At 35.8% G+C, this 18,074-nt stretch overlaps 1 protein-coding gene across 1 annotated transcript in view; it reads right to left on the bottom strand.

The window, feature by feature from the left end:
- Positions 1-18,074, bottom strand: part of LOC149799820 (structural maintenance of chromosomes protein 4-like) — an 89,263-nt gene that overhangs the window by 62,460 nt on the left and 8,729 nt on the right. Inside the window, exons 2-6 of the mRNA XM_089959238.1 lie at positions 15,388-15,530; positions 8,831-9,025; positions 7,194-7,373; positions 2,131-2,295; positions 1,322-1,449 (exon numbers count right to left, since the gene is read on the bottom strand). Of these exons, the coding sequence (XP_089815364.1) occupies positions 1,322-1,449; positions 2,131-2,295; positions 7,194-7,373; positions 8,831-9,025; positions 15,388-15,530 (811 nt within the window). The remainder of the gene's footprint in view (positions 1-1,321; positions 1,450-2,130; positions 2,296-7,193; positions 7,374-8,830; positions 9,026-15,387; positions 15,531-18,074) is intronic.

Raw genomic sequence — 18,074 nt, 5'->3', positions numbered from 1 at the left:
CCCCCAATTACCGGACCTATTTTTGGTAAACATTAGTTTTCCTCATGAATTATCTGCAGATGCTTTGCCTCCTGATCACCTCTGCCACCATTTTACACACATTTACAGTCTTTTTCTTATCTACCTTAAGAAACTATTCAATAACCCCATGGTTCCCACAATGTTTGAAACAAAAATTTCCATGTCTTTTCAAGGATGAAATTTATTGATTCAAGGTTCACTTACGTCCCTTAAAGAACAGAATCAAAAACAGTTTGGCTCAGATAACAAACATTTAAAATAAAAAGCTGTTACAATATTTAGACTCACCCATAACATCTGAAAGAGACATAAGACTATGCCCTAAAGCACAGGATGTATCAATAGAAACATAGAAACTACTGAAATTCATATAATTCTAAATGTAATTCATTTTAGTTCATAGAATAAAAAATGTAAACTTTAACTCTGCCTAACTGCATATATTCGTATTATGATCGTTTTTGTGTGGAAAAGATTTGTTTTTAAATTGAATAAAATAACCTTAAAAATTATATGACTTTAAATCTTTTATAGTAAAAATCCACTTATGCTTATCTTGGAACATTTTTCTGACCACTCATCACTGATATTCTCAAAATAGGAATCTGCATCTGCTTAGCAAGATCACATCAGAGAGAGCTGTGATGCAAAACTGGTCTTCATACCTTCCACAAAAGAAAGTTTCCAATAATAAGCAGAATTATTGGTAACACTTGGAATGCTTATACAAATATATTTAGGCCAAACATCCAAGTGATCTATACAACAATTGTGTCTCAACTGATAAATGACTTCCAAAACCTCTGACAATTCTGGCAAGTACTTTATACATTTTACTTGCAATCAGCTTAATTATGATGCAATTACATTTAATTTTTTGTCATTTCCCAGATATACCCTGACCTTGATCAATACCTGAAAATATTTAGACTTTTCCAAGTCAGGAACAAACATCTTTTTTCTCCTGATTTCCCAGTAGTGTGGGAACCCTGGTACCAGTCGATCAAATTGGTACTAAAACTCTTTTCTCCCAACCTATGTCTAGAAAGAAATCTCCCGTGTTCAAAATATGTAAACCCACCCTAAAAATAATCTTTCAGAATTTCTTCAGCATAATTTGTAACACAGATTTTTGTTTTAAAAAACATAATTTTTTCAAAATCCAGATTAGTTGGCATCTGTGTGATGTATTTCTTTTTAATTTTGGTCCTTATACCTGAAGAAAACTGTAATTTCCAAGATTTTTTAACATTAGCTGCATTGAGAGAAAGGGATAGAAAGAAATAAAGTTCAATATTACATGTATTTCTGATAGAGCTTGTTCTTCATTTTAACAATATTATTCTCTAGGGTCAGAAATTCAACCGCCTCATTCTTAGCTTCCTCAAGTTCATCTTTCTCTTTTTCCACAGCCTTCACTCGGTTTAACTGCAACAAAATTTGTCATTAGTATCTTGAAAAAAGAAAAGAAATCAGGCAACAGCAAATCCAGCTTGCACAATGGTGCAAGTATTGAAAAAATAATTTTGATGGCATATAAAATGAGATTAAGTTTCTCCTAAAACTCTATAGTACTCTTCCAGATACATTTCATATCAGGCTTTCAAACAAAATTAATACTGCTTTCCCCATTTAAATACCAGAGCACTGAATTTTCTCAGCACTCTAATTCCCATCCAGGTTCCAAAAGCATCCTCAGCTGTCATTCATAAATATGCACATAATAAAGGTTTCCCCTCTCATTTTTATGATATAATATTTATAACCAGTTTCAAAACATACAAAGCTTCTCACATTTAAAATTAGACTCAACTCAGAGATTACTTCTGACTAGCTGATGTTAATTGGCCAATCAACCATCAAATGTTTCTGCAGTCAGTTTTAATGTGTCAAATTTTGGTACCCTCCATGCCAGAATTGGTGCTTTGCCCACCATGTAATCTCCATGCCAGAATGAGTCCCTTGCCAACCAAAAGAACTGCACTGCTCACTTACATAGTCATGAGAATAAAAACTATACAATATTATGGAAGATAAAAGCCTCATTCCAATTCACTACCATTTACTCTTTCACAATACTGGCCTTTTCTTTATGATAAAGAAAATTACCTTCTCTCCCCTTAGTTCATTTAATGTCTCCACTCTTTTGGCAAGGATTTCTATTGGCTCCTTGAAGCGGTTACTGCCAACAATGTCCTCCAGAAATTCCAGCATCCCATCGTCATGTTCTGTCTGTCCTTTTGGTTTCATCATAGCAATCTGTTCTACCTCACCCTGAATTATATTGTACATCTAAATATCAACGCAAAAAATTGTCTCTTAAACACAGGACCAGAGATACTCATTGCTTTAATATAGGTCATCCATGTTATGTTTCTGTATCAAATATCAAAGATATTAGGAAATAAACCACTCTCAATGTAAGTATGAATACAAGAACATTGCAAAAATAATAACATGGGTCATTATTACAGATGCAAAATAAATGATATTAACTAATCAGCGTTTCCCTTTACGCACATTTGTGCATCAGGTACGCACACTGGAGAAAATTGAGGCACAGGTGTTGTTGCCATGCGTTTTCTTGACGCAAAGGATTCAAATAAATCGATCAGGATTTATTTAACATCCAAAACTTTGAATGAGGGATTACATCGTGTATACTTTGAGCATAGGCATAGACTGGTTCCTTGCCTTGTATGCTCCATGCGTTGCACTCCTCTATTTGTATAGTGGAATGCAACGCAGGGAGCATACAAAACAGGGAACTAGACTAGCATAGGCAATGTTATGATGGAGTAGCTTCCACTTATCTTGCAAACTCTCACGCGATTTCCATTGAGCTCATCAAGATGTTGTCCAGATGTTTAATGTCAAAGCTTGTTGCACTAGAACAACTCACGGTACTAATTAAGTTCCCATTGGGGACCTATGCAAACACCATGATCTTAAAAATTCAATAACTTAAAAAATTTTTAGTGCTGATGAAACAACCTATATTTATCAGTATAAATGAAACCTGGATGTTAGCTTTTTTGTTGAGGAAAGGATATGAGCCGCAGCATTTTCTGGACCTGCATGTGCTTTCATTTCTGCACCAAAGAGTTAGGTGCCAATTTTAGTAATGAGTGTTCCAAACTCAAGACTGTTAAAGGACTGAAATTTCATCAATAAAACAATGTCTCTATTTTTGCTCACTTACAACTACGATAAGCTCTCAAAAGATTCTTTTTCCTAAAACAAAACTTAGATTATTAACCAATCCTGGTCAGCCAAAACCCATATCTGCTCTATTTTATGGTCACCCATTTCCAGGCTGGTTCCCATTTTTCCATATCATTAGTACTGTGTCCAGAAAGTGATCACCAGATTAAAATGGCTTGGACTAAGAATCATTAGCGAAGAAAGTGAAAGAAGCAGAACAAAAAAGAGTAACTGTGGATCTAACTTTGATGAAAAATGGAGAAAATAATTCCCTTGATTGGGATACAGCACATCCATTAGAATTACCGGTGTGACTTCTGATCGCATGACTGCGAAAACTGCAAAAATGAATAATCCTTTCATGACAGGGTTTAAGAAGTTTAAAAAATCTGCCCTTGTTTGCCACAAGATATCTGGAGATATCACCCAAGACATTCTTTCACAACAAAGAAATCAGTAAACTTGCTGAGACAAACGTGTTATTTGGAAGTCAGGGGGTCATTGCAGATTTTGTTGGTTTTTAACTTGCTGTAATAAAAGAAAGATCTTAAAGTTCAAGTGTAACTTATTAGAAAAAGATTACGAAGTACAATGAAACCGATGATAGTACAGTAAAACCTGTTTTGAGAGACCGCCCCTTCTGCCAACCAAAAGTGGTCTCTCAAGACAGGTGGTCTCTCATAAGAGGTGTGTGAAAATGGACTGGTTTTCAGGGTCAATAGTTAGCATTGTTGAAAAATAAATAATACCCATACTCACTGTACATGTATCATATCCTTTATTCATAAATCTTGTTAAATATTGCATGCATTCCTCTCAAAATATCTTTATATAATAAAGATATACATCTATCAAACAACGAGAATAAAATTTATATTTCAACATCACATTAATATGTAACAAAAAATGAACAGTTAGATATGATGTATATATCTTATTCTATACACTTATTCACTTGTTTTTTTTAAGAAATCCATTATACTTCTTTGTTGACATGTTTTACTCAGCTGTTTGGTCTGAACATGTATCTCAATTATTGCCCTTTCCTGAATCAACTTTCCACTTACTGGTATGTTCTTACTCCTTGCAACACAAAACCAATCCCATACTCACTCGTTCATATCTCCATAAACTGTCCGTCGTGCCGTGGCATATTTCATTTGTGATTGTGCACCTTTCTGCCATTCGTTTCTAATGGACTCCTTGTCTTTGATTACATTTTGAACTTGCGTTTTACCGACGCTTAAGCTGACTGCTATTTTGCGAGCGGTCTCCCCTTTTTCATTTCTTTCAATGACATTAATCCTTTCTTCCAGTGTTAAAATTTTTCTTTTTTTCAGCGGAGGTTCTGCCATTGTTATTAGTGTTGACGTTATAAAGACTATCGGTTTTGATCAGGTTTTGGGGAAATGTGGAATAAATATATATTATGTACCAATGAATGAAACCAAAAGACATAATTAACTCATCAAGAAACAATACATTTATTCTGAGACGAAGTTTAAATCAACAGCATTATAGCTCGATAAACAAAGGTTGCGACCATCTGCACAAAGGTAAACAGATGGTGGCTTGGTGAAACACTAACAAAAGAAATAGAAAATAATTTTAAAAAAATCCGGAAATTATTCTCACTTACTAGTATTAAAGAAAATGAGCTCATTCACCCTCCAGGCATTATGGATTAACTGGAAAGACAAACAATGTACTCAAACCTACACTGAAGCCCTTTCAAATGATTTCTCACTGGGACATAAGGACTACTGGCGTTTTTTGATTTTTCATAAAGTTAAAGAAAAAATACAAACCTCTAAATTGACTGCGTATATCCATCATTACTCCCTTTGATGTTACTCTTACTGGCTATTCACATGACTTCGGCACTACAATGGCGGTTAGTGACATGTACTTTAGTCTGGTTTACTGCAGTTTACAAATGACACTGTATGCTGGAGTTGTAAATTTCACAAAACTGGTACTGTAGCAAGACAAATTCTTTTTAAATACTTTATTAGAGCAATCTTTACTATTTATGCAGTCTTTGTTACAAAGGATTAAATGATGGTTAGAGGTGTTTATCTCAATATATGGTTGTTCAACTATAGTGTTATTTAATGTGCACTTTGTTTGCATACTACATTTATCCCGAGCTCTAGTGTTTACAAAGGATTAAGTTAAGGTCAGTGGTGTCAATCTGTTTTGTTTTTTTAGCGATACGGTCGTTCATAGCAGTGTCAAAATGCATATTTTGCCAAGAATCGCGGTCGCTGGTCACGTTCAGCAGGTGGTCGTTCATAACAGAGCGTTTATATAGTAAAATCGATCCATGCATTACGATTGTGGTCGGAAATGACAGGTGGTCGCTCATAGCAGAGGTCGCTCATGACAGGTTTTACTGTACACATTTTATGACAGGCAGTAAATTAACTGCCATTTGATTAAAAAGATTTAATTGGCTTTATGTATTGCTTTATATGTAATGTGTTGGTCTATAAAATTGCTACAAAAAGATTATAAGGAGACTTACATGTACGACTTTAAAACTAAAATAAACTAAAATGAACTAATAAAATTATTCTTTGAATGGACAATGCATTTGTTTGTTAAATGTGCATGCTGGTTTATTTGTATTTTTTGATAGAGAGGGACAGAGAGAATGTTGCGCAAGTTGCAATAGCCTATTTCAAGCTGAAAAAGTACAGGTGGGATGAAAAAATTTCAGTACATTTTTGACCCCAACTTTTTTTTGTGACCCCCAGTCCTAATACCAAGTGTGTTTTTACCCTCAATTTTACACCCCTGGGGGATACACTGAACTAATCCCATATTTAGGCTACCCATTTATACACCGAACACACAGCTATTACAAATACTTTTAAAAAATTCATCATAAACAATTGATGTTCAATAATTTGATTTTTTTTATATCAACAGAGCAATCAAGGTTCAGGAAAACCACTTGTCCTCCGTTCCTGACCGGATAAAAATTGGCTGTACGAAAGAAAACTTTACTACTTACTCATTCCTGAGCTGTTTAGATGTCGATTAGCATCTTAAAATTTTTTAATACCTTTTTTGCCTACCTGTTATGAGTCTCAAAACCAGCTGCAAAGGAAGTCATTTTACAAATACCAAAACGAACTTGATATCAAAATGGTTGAAACCATGATAATATTCCATTCAGATGGATGACATCAGGTCTAAACCCTTAAATAAATATAGGCTTTTATGTTTAATTGTTGTCTTAATGGTACATTTAACACATAATTATGATGTAAATGAAAGGGTGAGGTAAATACCTATCTGATAAACAAAATAAAGCAACTGACCTGAGCTGGCCTGGATGGGTATTGAAACTGCGACCTGTGGATTTCACCAACTGAGCTACTATAGCTCCTTGCATAAATATGAGAAAAGGTTTGTATGCTTATCTAGTCATTCTCATAGCCAAGGATTCCTGATGCTGGCATCTATATTGACTACATCATTTGATTTCTTATCAACATCCATCCTTACCATCATTACAGGGGTCTATAACATGCTTCATACACAGCCGAAGTATTGCATATGCACAAAAACATACCCTATACTAAGAAGTATGTTACAGACTCCTGTAACCATCTCCGTTTTCAAAAATGAACTGAACAAATGAGTACCATGCAATCAATGACTTCCAAGAAAACCAATGACATTGAAACTTTGATACCAAATTGACCAATCAGATCATATTATGCCAGCAAAACTAGGCTTTCAGATAATATATATTTAATTTTGCCTGCACATACTAACGTACATTCTCAGTAGTATGCTAGTGTACCAGGTTCATCAACAGTATATTTTATCACTATTTTAGCAAACATGAAACTTTAGTAAAAGTTAGTTTGTTCACTAAGTTTCCTCAAATGGCATGCACAAAAAATTTGCAATTTATAATCCCCATCAATGCCATTGTCTCAGATTCAGGTTACCTGTAAAATGAGGAATCGGTTATGATCCAGATCAATGCCATTGCCTCGGAGAAGGGAGGCAACCTCTTTGTACGTCATCTTGCGTCCATCAACACAGTAGTAAGAACTGTTGTCCTTAAAAGCTGTTCTAGATACCACAAACTTGGAATTTGGTACAACTGTATAATCATCATCTCCGGCCTGTAGAAAGACAAAATAAAAATCTACTTACTAGATACATTAATTCAAGTGTGTAAAACAAGAAATAGTGATTATTCATTTAGTGTCTTCTTGCAAATGCAAGATTTCTCAAATCCCAAAACTTAAACACTTGTAAAATTCATTAGCATTAACAATTTTTAATCTGATCATGTATGAAATTTTGCAATCAAACAATGAGATGCTTTCATTATTATATAGTTATTAAAATTATTATATAGTTATTAAAAGCATTTTACCAACTGCACTTCACAAGAGTATTCAATGGCAGACATACTGAAGAATAATATTAGTTATTATTTGCTTTGTTTGGAGGATCTCTGCATGATTTCAAATATATATAGTTATGTTTTCTCCGTAAATTGAATCCCAACGACTGCTCTCATGCTGAATAGCTGGGCATTAGGACAAGAAGAAAAAAAATGTTTCCTAATGTACTAGTTTTAAAATTAGTGTAGCAGGTTGGTTTTCTTCTTCTTTTTTTTAAAAACTTATATTTATATTAAAGGGGATTTTTATCATTTTTTCTAACCATGCATGAGGGGGAAAAAAGTGCTAAGGTCAGCACTGAGAAACAGGGTTGGTTGGCCATCAGAAATACACGTTTTGTTTGGCCTTATGATGGCATTCAATCATGGCACCATTATTACATACACATTACAACTTAAAAATGTCCATAAAAGTTTGCTTGAAAAGTTTAGATTCTAAATTTATTTTACTAATATTTACTTAAATATGTATCAATGTTGTCCCTATTTTTGACATTTGAACTTTTAATCCCAAAATCAACAGATGTCCTACTTACTCCAAGTTCAAGCCATCCACAAGCTTGTACATCAACATACCCACATTGGCTGAATCTGAGACTCGAACCACCGCAGACAGAGGTGAGATGGCAGTGATCCATAACGAAGAGCGTTTTAGACCACTTGGCCATGTTAAGCAAAACTGTTACTGTACAGAAACTATTTTCCTTGATTTAGTTATTGTGACCTTGACCTTTCATCTTTTGAGATCAAAACTTTTATGCTTGATGATCAAAATCGATATACTTCTTCCTCTCCTCAAGTGCAAGTCAACCACAAAGATTGGTCATTAGATGTTTATTATATAGAAATTAAATGGAGAATAGAAGGATGGACTCAACAAAATAACATCTTATGCTCTGTCTTAAAGAAGGCATGTAAAAACTCTAAGTGTAGATGGATTTTAAAAGCTTCTGGTAAAACAGTATATTTTAAATAATTTTCAGAGGGCTGGATTCATATGAGCAAGATAATTTGCATTGAGTATGCTACAAATAAAGATAATACCTATGGCAAAACTGATATAAAATAGGAAAGGTATGAAATAATATGCTTTGTGGAAGAGAGAGAGAGAGACAAAAAACCTTATCCCACCACCCGTTTTTAAGCAATACTTCACGAAGTTGCACTTACCCCAGTATCAACAATTTTCTGGAAGTGCACACTGACCGCACAGCTGTCTATATTCAAATGGTGCTCACTGTTGTGGATCAGAATGCTTATCTTCTTTGAACGTATTTTATTTGCACGGTAACCAAACACAAACAACATTGAGTCAATAACATTAGACTTGCCACTTCCATTTGGTCCAACAATTGATGTGAAACTCTGGAAAACAGATAAATATAGTAAGCTATTAAAATTGAATTGATACGAGTTTAGTAGCCATAGGTCAACCTACTTAAAACTACTGACATTTTCAAATTTTAGGTTGCCTCCCGAACAATTTGTTCAACATAAAAGGAGAAAAAAGGTTGTTTTAATTAATATATTTTAAAATAGTAATTTTGAAAATGCATGATTTATTATTGACTGTATATCTACATTTGTGTAATAAAACTGTAAACAGACATCATCTGCTTCTGGCAGGCAAATGAAATTCACTATTTGGAATTCTCTCAGTTATTTCTCTATATATTACTTATCCTCAAATTCACTATCAATCCCATCCTCAACGATGCATAACATATGCCCGTAATCTCACAGTCAGAATCCTGAATGAACATGTTGCAGAATGAATTGCTTTAGCTTCATAATGGCTCGTCAAAAGTATGAATAAACCCAAATAAGAAATATAAGTAAATGAAAAAAAAAAAAAAAAACTCTCAAAAGTATCAAACCAAAACTTTTCTACGACTGACAATGACCCCAATGTCAAAAGGAAAAAATTAGCTTGTCACTGAATTAATTGCTTATGGGGCTATGGAAATAGAAGCAAATGACAAAAAAACTTCTAAACACACTTTTCTACTTTGACCTTGACCCCAAGGTCAAAGCGGCAAGCAGGAGTGTAAAAAAATCCCTGTATCTTCATAATATTTCTGCTGAGTACTATGATAACCTTTCTTTGAGTTCAGGAAACACTGGCAAAAGAAAAAACATGAACCAAAACCGTAACACACAGATTCTACGTTGATCCCAAGGTAAAAGGGGTGCATGATTGTGAAACTAAAAAACTTGGCTTCACTTCATGATTCAAGCCAAGAATTTGGATCAAGGAAATATATGCATATGAAATCTCTAGCCTTCATATCAATGTGACTAAGCAGCAAACAGTAACATAAACTTTTTCAGACTGTATGAGCACATCACATTTCCGTAGTATAATTTAAGATTTTGCAAGGCTAAAAGTGTGGAAATGGAATCTAGAAATGATGACTTCCTTTATATTATATCTATTAAAGGCAAAAACCATTGATTTGCATGACTTATTTATTCTGTGTCAGTGCAATCAACAGCTGCGTTACTACATTGATAAAATACTCCTAAAGTTTATAATAATTTTAGGACAGCAGCATTATAAAAATTTTGCTTTTACATATGTTTCAGATTGTGTCAAATTAATGGTTTAATTCATAAGAGAACAAAGAGATATTTATTTTTCCTAACACACTACATGTGCAGTTTGACACACAGTATAGAAACATTAGACAGCAGTTGTATCTGACAGGCTTAAAATAATAAAATCTTTATTAAAAAAAAGAATTTAATGATTGAGGGTTCACTTATAAGGATTTCTGTTAGTTATTTTATTTATTTCTTCATTCAAGCAGGAAATTTCAAGTGACTTTGGCAAGATTACAGTCTACATCAGTAGCAAACACTGCATAAAATATTTAATTGTCACTTAATCTTTGCAATCAACACTAATCAATAACCGATTTATCCATTGTTTTCATACATGATTGTGATGCAAGTTAAAATTGCTAATTAAAAAGGAAAAATCTTAAGCAAATTTTGTTTCTCTAATAATACTTACCCAATTACAATACATAAAGAATGTTAGCCTGCCAAACTGAGAATCCAGCAATACTAAAATGACAAAGATGATCTAATCCTGCCCATTTCAAATAGACAAAGGGTGGTAACTCTTGCCCATTACCTCATCTCAGCATCACTAGTTTTTAGCTGAACTAGATGCTAACAAGGATGATTGCATAGCAGGGTGGTTGGGAGGGGTTTTAAGTAATGTGATTGGATAAGTATTCTCAGAGAAACATAATTTGCCCAAAAATTTGTTATCTCTTTCAAACACATTCCCCACTCACATTATGTTAGGAGAATAAGCAATAATTGGTGGTGATGCTGAGCATCCGACCTATACCTCAGGTATCTTTCTATGGAGGAATAGCGGGATTCCACATGTGAACATTAATCTGTTCTCCTAATGACATAAGCGACACAGCCTTAAGTCCACCGAACTATGACTCTTATCCACAGCTAATTAGATGATGTTGAAATCTTCTTACCTACAAAATTTCACATGCAAATCCATCGGAGCTAACACGCTGTGTTGATTCATTTAGTTGGCTTTGGTGGCCATCTGTGCTGCTGCCACCAGCCCAACCAGATCCAGTGTTTGCCTCTGGGACGCTAAATCTCTGAGATTGAAACTCAAGCAGGATGATTGCATGCCAGCCACAGCTTTCACTTTATCAAGGATAAAAACATTACGTTCAAACATGAGGCACACAGAGATGACTTGAATCTATTAGGCTGTAATCGTATTGCGGGCTCTGGTCTTGTGAGGCATCAGAGTATGCAGAGCACATAACCCACTTCTGCTACAAAGCAAGGGCTTGAAGGGCGATATCCAGTTTCCCAGCTTTCACCGGGAGAAAGCATCATTTTATATATGTGCCCTGACTTGTCTCTGCATTTCATGTTGGGATTGAGAGCATGAACAGGATCTTGCATGGATGCTGCTCTTGAACTGTCTAACGAAGAGGGGGAACAAATGACAACTCTTTTGGTTACCAATGGAAAATAGCCTGTTTTTGGCTAGAAAGCCTGGTTGTCAAGAGGATCACCAAACTATCTGATCTGAATTAAAGATGGTTTGGGTCGATGGAAAGGGTATGTGTCTTACTTAAGCTGCTAGAGCTGTCAGGAAAGTGTCTTGCATGATAGAAAATTTTGGCGAAGGATGTGCCAGAAAATTCACTTGAATTAAGCCTGTTCAAACCCAGGACAGGTTCCATTTTGGAAACAGGGTGAGAGATTTCAGTCAATTGAAATCAAAATTAGCTAAAAGATCTGAAAGGTCTTTATCATGCCCAATGCCATAATGTGTCAGATATCATAGAGCGGTTGCCTTTGATAGTGATGGGGGCCAGCTGTTTCTCCTCAAGGAGCCAGAGAAGAAAGTCGGCCAGTTGAGAGATCGAGGGTACTGGTATGTTACCAGTCCCTGAACACATGCCACTTTCTCCTAAACCTTCCGAGGGCCTTCTTGCTTGAGATCCTCTTCACAACCTAAGGTTTAAATTATTGGTTTTGCAAGATTGTCTGGATTAGAACCAAGCCTGCATAAGAGGACTGTCTAGACAGGTTGCTTGAGGAGTCAAGCTGGCTGGACTCTTCCTGGGCATATCTATTGCTAGATCAAGTAGATCAGTGACCTAGGACTTGCCCCATTGGAGAGGAGCTATAAGCATCTTCTTGCAATTCTGACCTCATAATTTCTGGAATATTTTTGGAACATGGGTGGGTAGGCAAAGGCCCCCAACTGGTAGACCCTGAATCCACAACCCAAGCTTCTGGGTTTGGAACAGGATAGACAAAGGTGGGTAACTAGTGATTCCACCTGGTCACAAAAAGGTAAATCATCAGATGTCCCCAAAGTGCACAGATCCAAGTGAAGACAACTGACTGAGAGACCATTTTATGTTAAGGACCTGACCTCTCCTGAATAGAGTATCATCCATGACACTAGGTCTGCCAGGAATGTTCAACATTTGTACGTTGATATGGAGATTGTTGCACCAACACAGAAACTGCCAGAACACACAAATCGGGTGATTTGGTACCTCCCTGGAGATAGGTCATCACCAGAGTTTTAAGCCTAATCAAGACTTGTTTGCGTAAGAGTTGATCTTTTCAGAAATGAAAGGCTTTGATCACAGCCTACATTTCTAGGATATCAATGTGTATAGGCCGTTGTCCTGGCTCCCATGTGCCAATGACAGTAGGGAAAGCTGGCAAAGCACACTGGCATCGGTACATACTCTTATTTCCACTTGGGGCTTCTCCAGAGGGATTCCCATGGTCAGCAAACCTGGCCTGCACCAATGATGCAGGAATGACTAAATCTTGTGTGTGATTATGACATTTTGATTGAGGCGACTTGAAAAGAGACACCATGGTGCTCACAATCTCTGCATGTCTGGAGAAGATATTCCAGGTTGTACAAAGACTCAGTTCTATCCCTATGAAAACGTCCCTAGCTCTCCCTCGTGGACAAGCATAGAACATAAGGAAGGCCAGCACTGCAAGTTGGTTTGCCCAGTAAATAGTCAGCCTGGAAGCTAGAGGTATGAAAGCCGATTCGGAAATCACTGGTACTGGTTGCTCCAAGGGCCTGGCTGGACAGACAGCTTTCTCACAGAAATCTCCCTCATAGAAAGGACATGTCGTGACAGTGCAGTTAGAAGGATCTTTCCCTAAGATCCCCGTAAATCATAGCTGGCTGGACCAATCCCAAAGATCCCCATGTTGGAACAGCTGGATGGATGGCAACGGTGCATATTTATTATGCAGGGGATCCAATGGATCTGGCACCAACCCATGCATCCTGACTTATAGTCCTGGAGACCATTCTCATACATCCATGATAATGGAGGGAGGGGGGCATAAGCACACTGTGCTACCAAAATTTGGGAAATATTCCCTCAATGAGTCAGAAATGCAAGCAACAAACTAGTTGGCTGGGCTGTCTTCTCAAAAGGTCTCCAATGCTGGACAGTTGGTGACAGCTGAACAGCTGGTAACAGGGCAGCAGTATAAGGAGGTGGATCCAATTGATCTGGAACAAAACACCCACACACTGAATTACAGGCGGGGGTAATTATGCCCACTAGGCTGCCTAAAATTTGGGGATTACTCTCAAATGAGTCGGTATCGCCAACAACTAACCTTTGGTTGTCTTCCTTTACTTATCCTGTCTTTCCTTCCAGTGAATGAAGAATCAGTGTGCATTTCAAACATTTAGTAAACATTTCACATGAAACGTGACACAAAGAGAAAACAAAGCACAGATTAGCAAATCAGTATGTGACTAACTAACTACTATGGTAGCCCAGACTTCCTCTGACCATGTATTACAGATGCTGCATATCACAGACAGTGTATACACTGAATAAAATATAAAACCTGCAGCAGAATGATTAAAATCCATACAAAAGGTCCAAAAGGAACATTGGATGGTTCAATAGAAAACAAAAATGTCTTGGATTATCAGAGGATAAACTGTATGATGTGATCAGTACAGTAGTGAAGCTAAAAACTAGTGACATCTGGTGGTGCTATGGGGAAGTAATGGGCAAAAGCTTTTGCCCTTTGTCTATTCGAAATAGACAGGAAAAGATGATTTTCGTCTTTTAGCAAGGCTGGATTCGTGAGATAGCAGGCTAATATTCCAAACATAACGTGATTGGGGAACATATCTGAAGGAGAAATGGGCTTAACAATGTTGTGATAAAGTTTTGGGCTTCACTCATCTGTTGAGTTTTTCCCTTTGATGATTATGACTGGATGTAATTGTCAAGATCATAACATGGTCAGCATAGGCTAAATACTTATTATGTGGATTAACACACAATGAGAAATTAACCTTGAACAAACCAGGGTACCAGCCAAAGACCAAAATACTGTGTGCCAGTACATGTATCCTTTATTAACAAGGCACTGCAAAAGTTTCAGCTACATAAATAAATTGCAGTACGGTACAATTATCAACGTAGGAATAAATTGTCACAAAACTTTAACATGTCATCACATAAATGGAGAATTATTACTTTTGAAGAAAAAGTAAAAGTTCTTTCACTCAATTACAATGGGAGGAGTTCAAGAGTTCCTGCCAAAAAATGTTAGTCTTGAAAGACTCAAATAAACATTAAAACAGATTTTAAAAATATGGGACAATAGAGCAAATGGAAAGAGAATGATTCTAAATGCCAAGCGATGTTTGTACCAAGATTTAAATGACATTTTTAAATGGTTTTGCAATACGCATGCCAACAATGCCCATTTGCATTTCAAGCTTAAGAATAAGAACTATTAATGCATTTTCACTTGAAATAAGTCTATTCTTAAGACCAGAAACTATTATACATTTAAATGAAGATAATAAATACTTTGAAATTACGTATAGCTTTCTTAATATATACACATAAATATACTTCTCACAACAATAGTCCCCCTCTAGGAAGACCACTTCTCTTATACGGCCACTTTCCCAGTGCAGAAAGGGATCACTGTTTGGAATAAGTTTTGTCCAGTTTTGAAAAGGTCAACAAGCTTTGAAGGACATGTGTAACATAAAGCAAACATTCTTCATGGAGAACATTCTGGTTCAAGTGGGGAAATATACACAATTTTTATACTGGGAAAGAAGTTCATATTTTGAACCTAAAAATGACATAAAAGTCGATGCATAACCAATAAATAAACCTAGAAATGATGGAGATTACCTTATGAAAAGGACCAAGAGTTCTTACACCAGCATAGGATTTAAAATTCTCATTGACAATGTGGGTTATCATAAGTCGAGGTCCATTGATATCGTATGTTGCTACTGTTTCAGGCGCTGGGGGAATCTCCACAGGTCCATAGTCTGAGAGAGAAACATTTTAAACAATTAAAATAGGTCCTGAAAACAAGTATCATGCCTATTATTACACAAGGATATTTAAGAGATTGCTAGAAGTCAATACAAATAATAAAACTGAAATTAAAGACAATGACAACCTGAACTTCGACTCAGCATCTGATACCAGCACCAGGAGCTATAGTTCAGCAATCACAGGTAAAGAATGCACAACAAAATGGAATAATTACATTTCCTACATCCCAAATAATGGGACTGGCTTTGCAACAATCAAAATTGAAAAATAAATTTGTTTTGTAAACAAACATGCCACAAATTGAAAGTAAACACCCAAAGAATCGCTGATGTATGCAACAGTAATGTTATTTCAATTCCAGTATCCATTCCAGATGTGGATAAAGTGGGATCAATTAGCCCCTACCAAGTCAAAAGTGGTGTCATTGTGAAAAACAGGTGTCTCAAAAATATTCATACCTGTTTTTGTATTTTGTCACAAAATTCAAACACTTATCATTATCACAGGCACTCGAATCATGGATTTATTCATTTATGCAATATTTACTTTTCCAGTACTCAAATCACGGACTTTTTAAGTGTGCAATAAATATTCACTTTTCCAGCATTATATGCTTTATACCCACTATTCAAGGCATGATTATTTTAATAGAAATTGTTGAAACCGTGCTACAGTGTGACTCAACATTGAATATCAAAAATATCTCACCAAAGTGAATATTGCAGAAATTCATAACCTTTTTCATTTGCTTTGAAAATATTCACTTTTCCAGCATTAGATGCTTATACCACTGTTCAAGGCATGATTATTTTATTAAACAAAGAAACTGTTGGAACCATGCTATAGTCTGACTAAACATCAACTGTCAAAAGTATATGTTGGAAAAGTGAATATTGCATAAATTCATGACTTTACATGTCTGTGATCAATAACAGTCCCCCCGTCACAAGCCTTATGAGACCTGAATTCCTCATGCTTGAGGAGCCATTCTCCTCTAAACTTATGTTGGACATTTTAGTCTATATATTTTCCTTCCCGTTTCTTACTTTGGACATAAATATAACACTATTTTTGGTGAAGATTTCATCTTCTCTTCTTTACATTCTCTACTTAGGTCAAGTACTTTGGGTAAGGTGGGGTCCAGAATACATTTTATGGATAAAACAAAACTTAATGTCACTTAAAAGGTGTTTGCTTTGATTTTTCCAGTAGAAAGCAGATTCAATTCAGTGTACTTTCAAGAAATGGACAATAATTTTATGATAGGTTTAAAAACATGAACTAGAAAAATTTAAACGGCTCACCATGGCACCTATTTCAATTATATAGTGCACATTTCTGTTATGACTGCATGAATAAAGTGTCTTAATACTGACACTGTCATCATAATTGACATTTTTGTAAATCTGAACTCTGACCATGTTCCACAAATACGAGTCAAAGATGACCCCACCTCCTCTTTAAGATGGTTACTATGGAAGCTTAAATATAGCTTCCTAAATTTCCACTGAGTGGTTTTGAAAATATGGTAGCATACAGACATACAAATGGACCGATGGAAAGAATCATAATATCCACCACTAATTCATGGGGATAAAAAAGGCAATTTCATTCATTCAACCAGCTGCTTTGGAAATTTCTACACACTGAATATTTAGAAACCAGAGTTTCAGATCTCCTAAATGTTTGCTTTCACCACAGGTAACCCCAAACAAACACAACTTAGCAACAGTATAACTGATGTTATGCAAAACGTTCAGGAACTGGCTTCAGGGAGCTACCCATCTTCACAAAACAAAATACCAGATACATGTATGACTAACCTCTCTGATTTATAAGAGTTAACTAACAGCCATTTAACAATATCCTCTGTAAAGTCCAACATGCTTTTCCGCCTGCTCTGCTTTAGAACCTACCAAATGGCAATTTACTAGTGCCAACATGTTCTAATTTTTCCCCATATCATCCATTAACTAATCTTTCAAATGGATTAAATTCAAAGCCCTTGCACTCAGATAACACAGGCTCTTACCTCTTCATGGATATGTAACTAAGATAATCCAGGATAATTACTCACTCATCTAGCTGTTAACTTTTGTACCTGCTTTGGTCTTACTGACTATGCATGACCTTTGATGGTGGTGTTGTCCTTGCACTCACATGATCACTAGTGGCAGTAAGCGTTATACGTAGTTCAATCATTTCTACTGCCTGCTCAAAATGCATGATATATATTACTTTTCCAGGACAGCCAATTCTTAACAATCATTCAGAAAAATGGACACCCCACCTTAAAAAAAGCAACATAAAATTGCCAAGCACCAGGCTAGCCCCTGTTGGCTTTGCTACAAAGATAGAGGTGATTTCCCCCAAAAATGATCATAAAAAAATGAAAGACAAGTTTCTTCAGTGAAAGGAAGAATTCACATCCTTGGGTAGACTTTGCTGAATCGGAAAGTAAAGCTTTAAATATTGTTAAATTTAAAATTTACTTCATATCAACATAGTGAAATGAAGCAAAGAAGAATGATGAT

The sequence above is a fragment of the Sinohyriopsis cumingii genome, chromosome 5 (assembly GCF_028554795.1).
Source record: "Sinohyriopsis cumingii isolate HCF-2022 chromosome 5, ASM2855479v2, whole genome shotgun sequence".
In the NCBI taxonomy this organism is placed as follows: domain Eukaryota; kingdom Metazoa; phylum Mollusca; class Bivalvia; order Unionida; family Unionidae; genus Sinohyriopsis; species Sinohyriopsis cumingii.
This window is presented reverse-complemented; position numbering and strand designations above follow the sequence as displayed.